The 16,348-nt window shown below is 39.1% G+C and overlaps 1 protein-coding gene across 2 annotated transcripts in view; it reads left to right on the top strand.

Annotated features, from left to right (window-relative positions):
- Positions 1-13,349, top strand: part of LOC124621801 — a 175,682-nt gene extending 162,333 nt beyond the window's left edge. The window contains exons 3-5 of one of the 2 annotated variants that reach the window (XM_047147248.1): positions 461-559; positions 7,402-7,516; positions 12,610-13,349. In XM_047147248.1, coding sequence (XP_047003204.1) covers positions 461-559; positions 7,402-7,516; positions 12,610-12,756 — 361 coding nt within the window. In that variant the 3' untranslated portion in view covers positions 12,757-13,349. The remainder of the gene's footprint in view (positions 1-460; positions 560-7,401; positions 7,517-12,609) is intronic. The other variant, XM_047147241.1, reaches the window with a different exon arrangement.
- The last annotated feature ends 2,999 nt before the right edge of the window (positions 13,350-16,348 follow it).

Here is a 16,348-nt window from a genome sequence, read left to right as displayed (position 1 = left end):
CTCACTTACATTAAAGTTGTTAGCACCTCACATGAGTGAGAAATATTGCAGTAAAAAGGAAGGACGGGTGATAGACTTGATGAATGTGGTAGGAGATGAAATGAAGCCATTGTAAGAAAAATTGGCAAAAACCATCTATGTAAGACAGGTCTAAATTTAACATTCAGATCAATGTTTTAGTAACTAATAAATGCAACAACTCACCAAACAGTATAGTTTTTGAGATGTCAAAAAAACATATAACAAGACTGAAAACTTTGCTAGCTTGTAGGTGAGTCCTACATCTTCAACAATCACTGTACTAAGAGTTCAGTTATCTTGGGATGAAAAGATCTGGTTTCCTGAGGAACCACTTAATGAAGATACAGCTAAAAATTTACTAATTCCATGAAAACATTGCACTTTAAATATAGTACAAACTTAGAAAGTGTTTCCTCTAAATTTTGACACTTTCTTTCAGCTTGCTCTCACCACTTAATGGAAGAACCATGTCTGATGATTCCCTTTCCCAGACTAGGATCAACAGTCCACCAAGATTGATGAATCGGGTCCCACGAAAGTAAGTATTAATTTCTTATCTGTTACGAATATTGAACCTGAGCTGTTTAAAATAGTGGATGGTTTGTACTGAAACTGTGACCTATTAGCTAGTTTCTGAGCTGATGCAGGCTCATTGTCAGGTTATGATTGTTTTATTGGCACTTTACACTATATACCAAGTTGTTGGGATCTTTAAGCTAGTGAAAATAGGTTGGAATTCTACAGAAAAATCAACTATTTCCATCAGTCCCAAGATACCAACAACTAGCTGCATTTGATACAAACTACAAAGTGCTAATAGAGACCAACCATGGCTCAGAGGTATTCTCTTTAATTACCAAGCAAAATGTCCTAGGTCTTAGATTCAGTCCAATCACTGCCTAGATTCTGAATAAAAATATTATAATGATAGACAAAAAATGAGATGTCTTCATTACGCAAATGGAATTGTCAAACAGGACAGAGGAGTGGACAGAGGGCGGGGGTAATAATGTTTTTAGATCCTCCTACAATGAATTTCACAGCAAGAAGTGCAGTTGATGAGGAATGGAGATACCTAAAAGGGTACTCGTATAATCTGGATAGAGAAAGAAACCCCATACAGCAGAGGAAATACTTTGATAGACATGATATTTAAAAAAATTCTGGGAAAGAAAGGAATATGTCTTTTAGGACTGAACTTAATAGTAAGTGCAAGATAGTTAAATTGAATTGGCTGATAGAAAATTGTAGAGAAACTGAAAGAGAAGTGGCTGTCAGAAATACAGATTCAGCATAATGGGAAGAGATTGTCAGTGAAATCAAAAGCAAGGGAATCAATGTTAGAGTGCAAATAAAATGTATTCAAATACAGAGGAGAGCATGGAGAGGCAGGAGTAGCACGCTAAGGGCCTCCAGCAGGGTGAGGAACTGTCTATTGATGTGACAGAAAGTGAAGTGTGTATCAATTTGGAAGATGTAGTATGGGATCTGGTATTAGTCAGTTTCATAGAACTTTGGATCACTTGCTTTCAAACAAGTGAGGAGAAAAACAAAATGTTCCTGCAGCACCCAAATGACTACTTTCACTCATAGAATCTGAGATTAGATTAGACTTAGTTTTCATTCCACAGACCCAAAAATGAGATGATTCTTGAAGTTGTGGAACAAGTCAGAAAATATAACATAAACATAAAACATTTGGATATAATACTCACTTCCCTGATTGTTTTTGGGAGATCGTCAAAATATGTGAGTACATTACAGTAAAATGGAACTCCTAATATTTACCAGATACATACCATCGAACTTTCAGAAGACTATTTTCTGTCTAATCCAGAAGATAACAAATGCAGGTAAGTTGGAACATTCTGCAATCAGCTTAAGAGATCACACATCAGAGATGCAGATACAAATGATATGCAGCAGAATGAAAAAGAAGATATATGGTGTGCTCGGTTACAATAAGTTTGATTGTAGGAAAGGTAAATGCACTAGAGACAGTTTTGACATTGCACTTGATAACGGAAGCAAGATTTACGAAAAATCCGGACACTTCCATAAAATCTGCTAACCTTGATAAAGTGTTTGGAAACGTACAGTGGTGTAATGTTTTGAAATCCAAAAGTATAGACAGATATGGGCAGTATACAATATGTGAAAGAACAGGAGCAGCAGAAATGACGTTAGTGCCAGGTTTACCACTAAAACTGGAGGCCATGTTGTAGTTAAAATGAATTAATTCTGCTACCTTGGCCGCAAAATAACATGGCAGATGAAGCAAGAATGATACAAGCAGCACACTAGCACAGAAAAATAAGGCATTTCTTGCTAAAAGAAGTCCTTAATTTGAGGAACAAACATTCTGAAAATGTACATCTGGAGCACAGTATTGTGTAAAAATGGGCTGTAGACTTTGGGGAAAATTGGAAATGATGTGCTGCACAAATGATGTGGTACACAGCTCCTGTGCCCTATGGGGTGAACCAAGTGGCCTTCTCTTCCATAGAGCTGCTGTTACTGATTCGAATGTAGTGACATGACAAACCATCTTTGCCCATGTCAAGCTTAGTGTGTCCATGTTAATTCAAAGCATTGTAATCCTCGTTCATGAGGTTTTTGGATTCTTCATATCTCTCTCCTTCTGCTCAATGGACAAGTTGGTGGTCTTGCCCCCAACTGTCATGTTCGAAAAGACTGCAAGCACAGAGGACGTGTATGGGATCTGCCACAAGATAGGACTTTTGCAATCGTTTGTGGTGGTCAGCAAGCCATGGACTGGTCATTTGAAGGGCCCAGTTGTTTTTCCTGGACTCGGAGGCTGTACCAGCTGCCCAACAAGTGTTACCCCAACATATTCTGCTGTCGTCGGTAGTGGATGGGTGACCAGTTGAGTTTCACATTCACAGGGGAGTGGCACCCAGCCTAATCAACTTACATACTACCTCCTGGGCTTCACTGAATTGTTATGGCCACTCCATCAAGTTGTCTTATGGTAAACAGTGTATTCCTTTGGTGGGGCAGTTCTCCATCTTTGTGCGTTACAAGGATGTGCAATGGCAGTTACATTGTTAGTGATAAATTCACCATTGGCTCACAATATTTTTAGGTTAGATGCTTTTCCTGTTTGTGGCATCTATATAGCTCATAAAGTACATTCAGTGTCTGTCTGGTCCCCTTCCAAGATTTGGACTCTTTTACGATGGCTGTACAACCATACAGGCTTTGGTCAGGCAGGCAGTTTTGAGGCACCCATCTGCAATACCTAAATTTTGCTGTCTCTCATCCCATTCCCTTCACCTTGTGTGATAAGGTAGAGTTGCGGCATTAACAAGACCGCAGAACTTTTTCACTTATTTCTGTCAGTGGGCCCCCCTTTTGGTGGTCATCCAGAAGTCAGACAGCACTGTGCGCCTTGACAGCAATTTTAAACAGATGATCAGTGTGCAGTGTGTTGCAGACAGGTATCCCATTCAGTGACCAGTCTTGTTGAAGTTGTAAGGGGTCCAGTATTTCTCATGCAGTCACTTCTTGGTGTTTTAGTGCTTAATCACCTCCCTTTTGGGATCTTGTCCCTGCCTGGAATTTATCAACAATATTAACAGCATTTGATTGAGGACATTCCTCACAGCATGAACTGCCTCATTGACATCTGGGTCATGGGCTCCATGTGAGAGTAGTATTTGTAGAATCAGCAGGCAGTTTTCCAGTGCCTGCTGGAGAAAGGCTTTCATCGCAAATCAGAAAAGCGTAAATTCCCCCCTCCCCCAAGTGTGCACTTTCTGCCCATAGGGATGAGCATATAGAAGCCATTGTCGTCCTGATGGCATACAGGAATGTGAAAGAGCTAGAGTCCATATCAGACATTTCGTATTAAGGTAAGTTCATTCCCCCAGCTACATGCATCTGCCATCCTCTTAACTGGATTTGGCAAAAGTGTATCAAATTTGCCTGGTCTCCAGACTGTTGATGGGCTTTTCAGTCCTTAACCAGTATTTGTGCTCTGCTCCCTGTCTGGCTTCTTTCATGCTGGGGGAATGTTTAACTTTAGCCATCAACATGTTCCGATATGGCAGTGGTTCAGTCCTGTCACATCATGACCTGGATGGCACCAAGCAGCCCACCACTTATGCATCAAAAACACTTTCAACAGTGCAACAGAATTATTCACAGTGGAAAAGGAGGCACATGCTGTCATTTTTGGGAATTAAAAATCACATTTTCTTGTACTGTGCAAAGTTCCTGTTGATCAGACAACAAGCCATTGGTTTCCTTATTCAGCCCTTATTCCAAACTGCCAGGTAGGAATGCTCACCAACTACAGAGATGGGCATGTGCATCACACTGGGGTATGACACACATGAAGGCTATGGTCAATCATGATATTGAAAACTGTATTCAGACACAGGGCCTCAGCATAAAACCAGACTGTGCTGCCATGTCAGTTTTCCCCTCAACCAATCCTGAACACCCTTAGGATAGTGTTCACGTAGACTTTATGGGCCTCTTTTTGGGAAACATGGTTGTTGCTGGTTGGTGAATGGTCAAATTCCCAGTATGTGGCAAGCAATCCTCTTCTGCATTGATGGCAACTGTTTGTGTGCTGTCAGTCAGTCTTGCAATTGAGGGCTCCCACTGGACCCTTGGATCTAATAAGTCACCAATTTGTTTCACAGAACCTTGAAGACTTTTGCATCCACATTCTGGCTATGTACTAGGCAGTGCCAGTTAATGGTTGCAGTCCAGTGGATGATTGCATGGGTACCAACTGCAAAGTCTTCTGGATTGTTGCACCCTGAGTCACATGCCTCAAACCACAATGGTCAGCCACATTTTTCTCACAGGGCCACTGGGACCTGATCTTTCAGCTAGCAGCAGGGTTGGCTGTCAGGTGTAGTGGTGGGGAACAAAGGTACAGTTGTTTGTGGTGGATATGTCAAGAACTGCTGAGCCTTCATTCTAATCAGTTGCACACATAACCTGTTCAATCTTCGATGTGCCATCTCCATCCTAGTAGGTGGACGGTGTTGATCATGGTGTTATGATGAAAGCCTCACAACTGTGGCAATGTGGTCACCTGCTGCTGCCCCCACTGTTCTCTCCACTGCCTTACCTTTGACTGGAGTATGGCACCCACAGGACTAGCTCCTGTGCCTCCCATTGTGAAACACATTTAATTTGAACTCGTGCCTTCTTTTCCTTGCTTACCAGTGGTGGAGTCCTTGTCCTGCCCATGTCAGCAGATCAACTACTACATGAGCCTCCACAATCTGCCACCCTCCCAGTGGAGTAACATGCACTGATATCTACTTCACAGTAGATCCACTGCCAGGGAATCCTTCACCATCTCAAGTTTTGTGATGATCACGGCACTAACTGGGCAACTTTCAGCCCTATGTGGCCTTTTCAGTTTGGAGAAATCTAGTATCCCTGCCAGTGGACATAAAGATGGGTGCAGGGGACTGGTGTGGAATAGTTGAGAATGCTGCCAGAACCAGTGACCCAGGTGTTTACCTGCTTCTGCTAATACAACTAACCAGGCAGTTCTAATGTTGATTTCAGTGGATGAAGTCTTAGCCTTGTGCAGTGGGCTGATCAGTGTGCTGTGTTGTGAATTGCTTGCAGTGGTCATCTGTTGTTTTCCTTCATACTTGTTCTCTGTGTAGTGCTTGTACTATCTACTCCCCTGTAGATTTACTCACTTGTCAAGATTCATTCCTTCTTCCAGGGTTCAACTTCCCACTTTGTAGTTGATTCACCATTGGCTAGCATAGTAAAGGTTTTAAGTGACAATTCCAAGGTGTTGCCATTCCTGGGATGATACTAAACACTTCAGTTAATAATTTTCACAGGTATTAACTCCACATGTAGTTCCTCTATACCAGGTGTGGACAACATTTGGTGACCTGTGGTCATGTCTGACATACATACTTAAGCTCACGGGCTGCTTCATTATGTGACAAGACAGCAGCCCTCTTAGTGCATGAATTCAAACTTCAATGCCTGTGATGTTAATCTTTATAGGGTAACACGCAGATATAAACTGCACCCCTTTCTTGACACAACACACCTACAATTTATGTTTAAAAACATATGTTTTTGAGAGTACATTCATTTTATGTTCTTATCTTCAGAAGTTTACATTTATTTATGCATCACGAACATCGTTTCTTCACTTGTGGTGCTTCCCAGTAGTTGCCTTAAAAACTTCTGTTGCAAAATTCTGCAATGCCTCACTCTCTCTCCCAGTTTCTTCCATGGGCCGGATTGAAAACATTGGGGGGTCAGATCCAGCCTGCAAACTGGCGATTGCCCACCAGTGCTCTGTGCCATGGAGGGTTGAGTTTTCAATTTCTTCATAACAAGAATCTTCTTCTTGTTCTGTTCTACAGCATTTGCTCTGAAATAACATTTGCATGTTTTAAAAGATGAATTAAGTCACAAATGTGTTCTCGTCCTTTTAATGGGCTTTTTATACATACATACATACATACATACATACATACATACATAGTTGCACAGACTGACTGTAATGAATAACATAATGTAAAAGCATAGCTTATTTTTGTAGATTGTCATTTTGAGATATCAGGCCTTGTGCCATAAATTGCAGTACAAAGCTCCCTAATTGTCAAAATACAGGTGAACATTACCATGGACTCACTTCTGTAATTTCAAAACTAGAAGAGCTAGAAGATATAAAAGTTTGATGCAGGAAATAAGTGTAAATTTCATTAAATGTCAGATGATAAAATTTCATTTTGTGCCAAAATTCAGTCAATGAAAACAGTAAAATTACTAGATCACAAGATGAAAGTGAGAGGATTCACAGATTTTACCTACATAAGATCTGTCAATATTTTTAGCAATAACTGTGCAACTTGAGTAATGCATTTAAAACTGGAACTTTGTGAAAACTTCCAAAATATTATGGGACTTAAGATTGAATGAGTATTGGCCTTAAGATGACATATGATAAAAGGCTGAATGAAATGGAGGCAGAGTAAGTTGTAAAATGTTTAGTGAGCACAAATTCTCATATGCAGTATGAGCCTGTTCTTGTACCACTGATTAATTTTAATCTTTAACATGTGCGAGGTTCTTGTTAGTTAAACTACACAGAATATTAAAGAGTACTATATTATCTTGTTCCTTAAAATCACTTGTGTAAGTTTTTAAGAAGATAATATTGTATATTACACACTGTAGTTAAGCTCTCCTCAACCGCTGCTTGTATCTCACTTTCCCTGACAAGGAGTTTAATTACACATAATGTTCTAAATTTTATCCCTGCTGCAAAAAATTCAAAAATTTAAATATGTATACTGATTTTGTGGTGTACTGGTAGGTGAAAACAGATTTTCAACATTATACCTGTTTTAGGTACACTACAGTCTGCTGGCTGGAGCCTTGCAATGTTCCTGTCCATTATTCCAGTACAGTTTTAATAACTCTGGGTTCAACCAGGAAAAGGTACACTGAAGACATCAGATTTCAGGTAAGTTGTAAATTGGTCTTTTAGGCTTATTGATGCTGTTCCTTGTGGATGCCGCTACAATCAATGTACAGCCTGAAACTCCCTAGGTATTCAATTTTAAGAAATTAAGATATTACACAATAGGATCAAAAACTAGATTTTACTACTAATTAGCAGTCAGATTTTGGAAAACAAGCTTCATGAGTAATAAATAATGCCTCCTGACTCTGGTCTGTGGACAGTTAATATATTTCACATTTATTTTTCATGTGGTTTTTGAACATGTAAATAATACTATCAGCTATAAATGAAAACCATCCAAATTTATATTTTGCATTGGTTTTTATTTTGTTGTACAAAAAGTCAGAAACATTCCAGCTGTTAGCATAACTAAATCTCAAAAATCAAGTCACCTGACACTGTTAACTTTAAAAACAGTATTTTTGAATGTAATGAAGTACAAAGTGTTGCCAGTTTCTGAAAAAGCATACATGTTCAGACTGCAACTGCTGTTGCTCTTAAATTATGAACTGCTCCATCTTGAAATACTGTTTGGACAAACTTTGTAATTATTCTTGCTGTGAACAACTTCACCTTTGCAACTCTAACAAAAATAGAAAGTTCTTCTGTTCAGTAACATTATATTGTGTCTTGAGTTAAAATACTGTAAAGCAAGTAACACTTCATTTACAATTCAAGAACATACATCGATCTCACATTGACCTTACATAATTTTCTGAACCATCTGACTGCTAAGCTTAGTCTCCCCTCTTTGTCACTTCTGTTGTCATGGCAGTTGCTTTTCCATTAATCAACTAGCTTTTCCCAGCTTGGTTGTAGCTTCATGAAGTAACTGCCATCTTAGTCCCACCTTGGACACACATGCTGTATGTCTAGACCAGTTTACATGCTCAAACAATAAAACTTCCAAACAGTTCACAATTGTAAACAAATTAACTAATAATAAGTACTTTATCTGTGCCAGTCATTTGTTAGCCAAGTAGATGTTGGGTAACATGTCACTTTACCAAAAGTGATATGTTACAGCACAAAATACACAAAAACAAATTGGCATAATTGTCTGAAGTTGAGTTTAACTGCAGTTTTTAGAAATGAAGAGGTGGGGAAAATGGTTCTGCATTAAATGAAAAACCTTTGGACAAAATAATTTGTACTTAGAGACAGAAGATATTCAGTTCTCATATGAAAACATTTGACATAAATAGCATGTCATACAAAGCAACATACCAATACTTTATTACAACGAAACAAAATATTATGTGAGAATTATAAAAAAATCTGCAGTGTCACTGTCCATCTGTGAACTGGACTGCTAGAACAGATCTTCATAAATCCTGTGGTATTGTAATTAAGGTTTAACATACCCTAACAGATTATTCAGCAGGACAGCCCCAGAAGAGTAAGGGATTGTACTGGGAAACCTGATGTTTTGATGCTGCTATGTTCTTTAAGGTTGAATATGTTGATAGATTATCCATCAATAAACATGGCAGTTAAATCCCTAGGGTTGTAAATCATACTGAAATTCCATCTATTTTCTAGGCGAAAATTTAACTTTCTTGGACAGCAGAGGTATTTTCAGTGGTTCAGTGACCAACCAACTTTTTGGGTCTTCCTGGCAGATTAAAACTGTGTGCTGGACCGAGACTCGAACTTGGGACCTTTGCCTTTCACGGGCAAGTGCTCTACCAACTGAGCTACCCAAGCATGACTCACGCCCATCCTCACAACTTTAATTCCACCAGTACCTCGTCTCCTACCTTCCAAACTTCACAGAAGCTCTCCTGCGAACCTTGCAGAACTGTACGCTCTCATACCATAGCTTTGTGATGGCATCTACTGCATGATGGAGAGAAATCAGTCAGTGATTTGTTTAGTTTCTGCGTTCATCACGGCTCTCTATTCATTTTTAATGTAATTCATGGCTTACAGACCTCTGGTGAACCTTCGTTACTTGCAAGACTTGAGTTACATCAGTCACTAGCTGGAATAAATGCAGTGTTATGCTGCTTTCAGCTTACTCCTCTGATCTCACCATTTGCCAGCAGAAGACAGTAGTGTGTCACATCCAATACTTAAATGAAAGGAAATAAGACATTTGAGAAGCTCAGTTCAGTGTGTTATGCTCTTTGAAGCATCTCTCATTGTACTGGAGTACATAAGATAAGGGAATAGCAACTATTCACCTATAGCAGATTGATGTGTAGAGCAGAGAAACACATAACAGAAAACATTTTTCACACAGCTTTTGAGCAGTAGCTCTTTTTCTGATAATGGTACACAACATTCACACACACACACACACACACACACACACACACACACACACACACACACCCCAAAGGCACACTCCCATGGCCAAGTAAGGGCTAATTACTGATACTTGATCACTGAAAGCAGTTGTGAGCTGTTGGTAAGGAGGGGCTAGCAGGAAAGAGGAAGGTCTTTGGACAGATGACTCTGGGTACACAAGAAGATGAAAAGGGTACAGACAGTGCAAAAAGAGATGTAGGAAGAGTTGGTGGGGAATGAGGGGGGAGGGGGGGAGATGGGATGGGGAAAATGGGGGGGGAGAGAGGGGGGGAGGGAGGGTTGATAAAGGGGATAGGGAGAATGCCTGCATGGGGAGAGGGGAGGAAGAGTGGTGGGAAAAGGCAGTGCATGATCTGGATGGAAGAGTGGTGTGGACAAAAAAGAGAATAGGCAAAGTGAGGCAGTGGGAATATGTTAGTGGGATTTAGGTGAAGGGGACTGCAAAACCACAGGATGGAGTGAAGACACTTCATATCCAAAGAGCCTGTGTAATGAATCAGCTGCTGAAGTCAATTGTCATGGTGTACAGCATGTTTAGCAACTAAACAATCAAGTTTGGCGTTTGCCACAGTTTGGTGGTGGCCATTCATGTGAGTATCAGTTGATTTGTCGTGCCTACATATAACTGTGGCCTAGCTGATACATTACATCACAGCTTTCACATGTGGCCCTGCTTTTTATTGGATAGGAAGTGCCTGTGAGTGGATTGTGGTAGGTGATAGTGGGTAGTCATATGGGACAGGTCTCCATCTGGGCTGACCACAAAGGAATGACCCATGGGGTGCAGGATTGGGAATACGATTAGAACAGGGATGATCAAGAATATTCTGTAGGTTGGATGGGCAGCAAAACACTACTTTGGGGATGTAGGTAGAATCTGGGGTAGGATATCCCTCATCTCAGGGCAGGACAAGTAGTAGTCAAAGCCCAGGTGGAGAAGGTGGCTGAGTTTTTCAAGGCCAGGGTTATACTGGGAATGCTGTTCATTGGGTGATTAACAGGTTTATTGGTGTCAAGAGAAGCACATGGCATAGGATCCTTGTTTATGTATGAGCTGGATTGGATATTGTCAGTCAGTAAATGCTCTGGTAAGCTTACCAGTGTATTTTGACAACTATTGCTTTCAGCTGCAGATGCAGTGTCCATGGATGGCATGGCTGTAAGGAAGGGTCTTTCTGACATGAAATGGATGACAGCTGTGAAAATGGAGGTACTGTTGGTGGTTGGTGTGCTTGATATAGACATGTATTTATGGAGCTGTCTGAGAGGTGGAAATAAACATATAGGAAGGGAGGGGCAAGATGATGTGAATTGGGGGAATTGGTGCTGAGGTTATGGAGGAAAGAACAAAGGCTGTCCTTAGTGTGAGTCCAGATCGTGAAAACGTCCTCAATGAGTATGAACCAAACAAGAGGTTTTAGATGTTAAAATGAAATGAGCATATGGCATTGATGGCCGGGAGGCCCCTTCTGGGGAAGTTCAGCTGCCAAGTGCAAGTCTTATTTCAGTCAATGCCACACTGGGTGACTTGTGCACCGGTGATGAGGATGAAATGATAATGAGGACAACAAAACGCCCACTCCCTGAGCGGAGAAAATATCCAACCCGGCCGAGAATCAAACCTGGACCCACTTGCATGGGAAGCGAGCATGTTACCACCCGGCTAAGCAGATTAACTTTTAGGTGTTGACTGGATAGGAAGGAATCTTCCATACTGCTCATAAATAAGTGGGAATAGGATGGCACCATGCAAGTACCATTGATTTGTTTAGATTTGGCCTTCAAAAGTTAAATGATTGTTGATCAGGATGTCGTTGGTCAGGATGATTAGGAAAGAGGTGATGGGTTTGGCATCTGGAGAATGTTGGTGTACTGGGACATTGCATCTGCAGTGACCAACTCATCAACAATGAGTCTAGAAATAATGAGAGGAACTGTGGAGAACTGGCAAAGGAAGTGAGCTGTCTCTTGAGTAGAGGATGGGAGTTTATACAATAGTTATGTTGGTCAACAAAGGTTTCGGTTTGTTCTATGGGAGCACTGTATCCAGCCACAATGAGGCTACCAGTAGGGAGACTTGTGTTGTTTGTGGAGTAGGCAAAAGGTAGGAGTGTGGTTAGTTGCTGGTGTGAGGAGGGAAATGGATTCATTTGTCAGGTTCTGAGATGGACCTAAAGCCTTGAGAAGCTGCTTGAAGTCATTGGAATTCTGGGATGCAATCATAGCTAAAAGGTTTGTATGCACAGGTGTCGGAAAGTTGACACACACTCAGCCACAGAGCCACTATGATTCATGAACACTGCAGTGGAGCATTTCACTGCAGGAAGGACAATAAAATCCAGATTTCCTTTCAGGTTACGGATAGTAGTATGTTCAATAGGAGTGATGTTGGACTCATCAGGGAAGGATTTAGGAAAGAAAAGTCAGGCCAGTTTAAAAGTGAGGAATTCCTGAAAGATTGCCGGTGGGTGACTGGGTGGAAGGGGAGGGTGGAACTACCGTAAACAACAGAACCACACATAGAACCTTTCCTGATTTTTTTTTTTTTTTTTTTTTTTTTTTTTTTTTTTTTTTTTTTTTTGTCTCTTTCTTCCCATCTGTAATTAAGACTTAGTGAATACTTAGCTGGTAAATTAATTACTGAATTTTATGTACTAGAATAATGAATACTGCCCATCTGTACCTCATAAAATCCATGTTTTAAAAAGTGAGCTTCAAATATTGTGAACAGACATTTAAAAACTGTATAACACTATAATTATTTTTTTATGTTACCACAGACACGCCTGGCCCCAAGAAGATTCAGTGAATCAGTGGAAACTCCAGTCTCTCGGTATTACATATCTACAATAGAAATACCATGCAATCCATATAATCATCTGTTTGATGGGGAGCTGTTACAAGTCCCTTCTGACTCTGAAGCTTAATTTATATAATTTTTAGTACTTTAGCTTCTGAATGAATGTTTAATCTATATAAATGAATATTATTTACATCTAAAACATGTAAATAATAAATTCCAAATGAGCTTCAATATATAACAGAAGCATGTTGTATGTGCTACTCACCAAGCTTTATACATGAAAACTGTCCTATTTTCTAGAATGTTTTAGCTTCATCCAACTTTGAAGATTGTGTGTTCAACTGTAATGCAGTGCATGTGTACAGTGTTGCCAATGCTAGCAATTTGTTTGTGAACAGTGAAAAATAATATGGAAAAAGTGTGGTGGTGATTTCTAAAATAAGGGAACAAGATCAGCTGCTCATCCAAAATGTCTGGTGTTAAGAAATAAAACAGAATGTAATGTGAAAGTATGTCGGGCAGTAAATGTCTTATAGGTGAAACTAAAAGTTACAGCTCTAAATAAAGTATGAATTTTGAATATTGAACAAATAATGAGCCTTCTGCCTTAGCAAGTAGTGAAAGTTATTTCAATATATAAATTACAACAGTCAACACGCAAAGAAAATCATTCAAATTTGTTTTCCCAATTTTAACATTAAGAAAGCATTTAAGAGAATCTATTGTGTTTCCATAAGGTTATTTTGTAAAACATTCATAGACTATGAACTTTATAAGTCACAATTCATGCATTTGGTTTGATACATAAAAATATTTTTAGGTATTCTCGCCGAGATGCATAATCACAAATTTGCATTATAGATCACCCTCACATGCATTTGAATGTATTTTCATCTTTGGCAATATTCAGTTTGATAGTGTTTAACAGTACTATTTTACACACTACAGGGTTGTTTTGATAGTTAACTACTGACATGTAAGTCTTGTATGCTACTGATATTTGAGTAAAATTTAAAAAGGACGTTGTTCAAGAAAATGCTCAGAATCATGTTGAAATGAGTAATTTCTGTACAGAACTTAAGTTTTCACTTAACTAGCTCAAATTGCTTACCTTCTTACAAGCAATTACTGCAGTAATTTTTAATTACCTTCATTTACAGTGTCAAACTACATTTCTTTCGTTTTAAAACTTAAGACTGCCATAAAGGAATAGTTACCAGTGTAATAGATTTCATGTTTGTGCATGTTATATCAATGTGCACTCCAGTGACTGTTGTGGTATGTGAAAAAGAAAATCTGAGTTTTGTACCTGGTAAGTTAAATGCAACCAATACCTGTTGGATAGGCTGTTAGTAGTACATGTTTATTGCTAAATAAGGTTAGTAAACAATTTATACTTACAGAACTAACCTTCCCTTTAATGGGGGGGGGGGGGGTGGCAACACTAAGTGATTAGGTAATTATTATACAGAAATATACTTAAATCCTGCAGTACTTTTTCTGTATTTCCTGTCATCTGCAAAATCTAAGTCACACTAAACCACTATTGCCTGTTCTTGTAAATTTATTTTCCTTTTTTTTTCCTCATGAGTGGAATATTCCATCCCCTGTCATTGATTCTCAGGTATCTTGAAGTTGTTTTCATATTATGGGTTACTGAGTGATTTGGATCACTCATTTGATATACTTTCATGGGTCACTGCATATGCCAAATCAAACCTTGTTTTACATGCTAAATACAACCAACTGCCTCTTTCTCCAGAGTATGAGAGGTCTGACTTTGCTACATTGATTTCTTCAACTTCTCCTTGTTGTGAAATTAGAGTGGTTACTGCTTTGGATTTTTCCCATTCTGCACCTCTTCATAAGTACTTCAGTAAATCTCTTTCGATAAATTTAGAAACCTTTTGCTCTTTTGGTTTTGAGTCCAGGATAAATTGTTGGTTCATCAATTATATCCAATTTTTTTCTTCAGTTTTTGCAGATGATTTTTCATTTGACAGATGTCTTCTCCAAATAGAATCAACCACTAACATTTACAGTGATAGAGATGTTCCTCTCAGTATCTGATTTTTAAATATTGGTCGGATTTCAGTTGGGTGAGCTTTACTTTCTTAAGAAACTTGTTCAGTTTGCTATTCCATTGTGAAGGAGCTTGTTTCAATCCATACAGTGCCTATTTATAAGGTAAACTTTCCCAGGTGCTTTGCATCACTCTGGAGCTTCCATGAAAACTTTTTTCATTTCACTATTGAGAGGATGTTTTGACATCAGCTGTCATAATTATCAAATATTCTTGTGCAGCAAGTGCTTCAGGTAAATATTTTGTATAACAGAAATAAAAAAACTTTAAAAACCAGTTTTCCTTCATTCTGTTGTCAACCTCTTGCAATGAGCCTAGATTTATACTTTCATTTGTTCTTTCTCTTTAAAAATAGATTTTTCCTTTAATTATTTCTTTTCTGTGAGCAATTTCTTCCTTCAGCAGAGGCCATTTTTCAATTTTATTTAATTATTCTTTTCATTTAAGCCTTCAAGTTTTCCTTCTCTTCACCTTTACTGTATTTCTTGTATGTGAGCACAACATGATCATGTCTCTCTGGCAAGCCTAAAGTCTTTGTTTCTGATACTTTTTATCTTATATCCTCCTCCTCCCTTTCTCGCTTCTTTCTCGCTTCTTTCTCGCTTCTTTCTCGCTTCTTTCTCGCTTCTTTCTCGCTTCTTTCTCGCTTCTTTCTCGCTTCTTTCTCGCTTCTTTCTCGCTTCTTTCTCGCTTCTTTCTCGCTTCTTTCTCGCTTCTTTCTCGCTTCTTTCTCGCTTCTTTCTCGCTTCTTTCTCGCTTCTTTCTCGCTTCTTTCTCGCTTCTTTCTCGCTTCTTTCTCGCTTCTTTCTCGCTTCTTTCTCGCTTCTTTCTCGCTTCTTTCTCGCTTCTTTCTCGCTTCTTTCTCGCTTCTTTCTCGCTTCTTTCTCGCTTCTTTCTCGCTTCTTTCTCGCTTCTTTCTCGCTTCTTTCTCGCTTCTTTCTCGCTTCTTTCTCGCTTCTTTCTCGCTTCTTTCTCGCTTCTTTCTCGCTTCTTTCTCGCTTCTTCAAAATTTCAGTTTTGTACAGATTTATTCCTCCTCCTTTGGCATCTCCTTTTTTATCTTCATATTGAAGAATAAACTCATCTCTTGCTTCAGAAAACTTTCCAGTCTGGCACATCTCAGTTTTTTGTCTGTCTTCAAACTGAAATGAACTTCATTGTGACTTAAAAATTCCTTGTGTGGTCTTCTGTTTCACCTTTTGTGTGCCAAAAATACATTTTCAAGAAAAGTGTGTAATCACAAAGACCTACTGAAAACTTTCTTCATTGAGACAAGGTGCTGAGCTTACCTTAGCACATACATTAGTGTGAATAATCTCAAGAGGTGTGATTCCTCTTTGTCACATAGGGTTGAATGGATTTCTTACTTGCTTTGTCATGATACATGTTTCGCACCATCATACATTCCTGGCATTTTCTTCAGACATCCTAGTTTTTTGTGCCATTGGTGCTTACTTTTCAGTCACTTTTGATGTCGGTGATGTCAGCCCATTTTCTGATTTATTGCCTTCTAAAATAACATTTCCACCTTTCACTACCTTCACCTTTCTCTTGTCAAATACTGCCACTCCTCATTTCTCAGGAATATTTATTGGCAAAAAAATTTCTCGACAAGTCAAAAATGCCTGTTGTG

This window comes from Schistocerca americana, chromosome 1, assembly GCF_021461395.2.
Source record: "Schistocerca americana isolate TAMUIC-IGC-003095 chromosome 1, iqSchAmer2.1, whole genome shotgun sequence".
In the NCBI taxonomy this organism is placed as follows: domain Eukaryota; kingdom Metazoa; phylum Arthropoda; class Insecta; order Orthoptera; family Acrididae; genus Schistocerca; species Schistocerca americana.
This window is presented reverse-complemented; position numbering and strand designations above follow the sequence as displayed.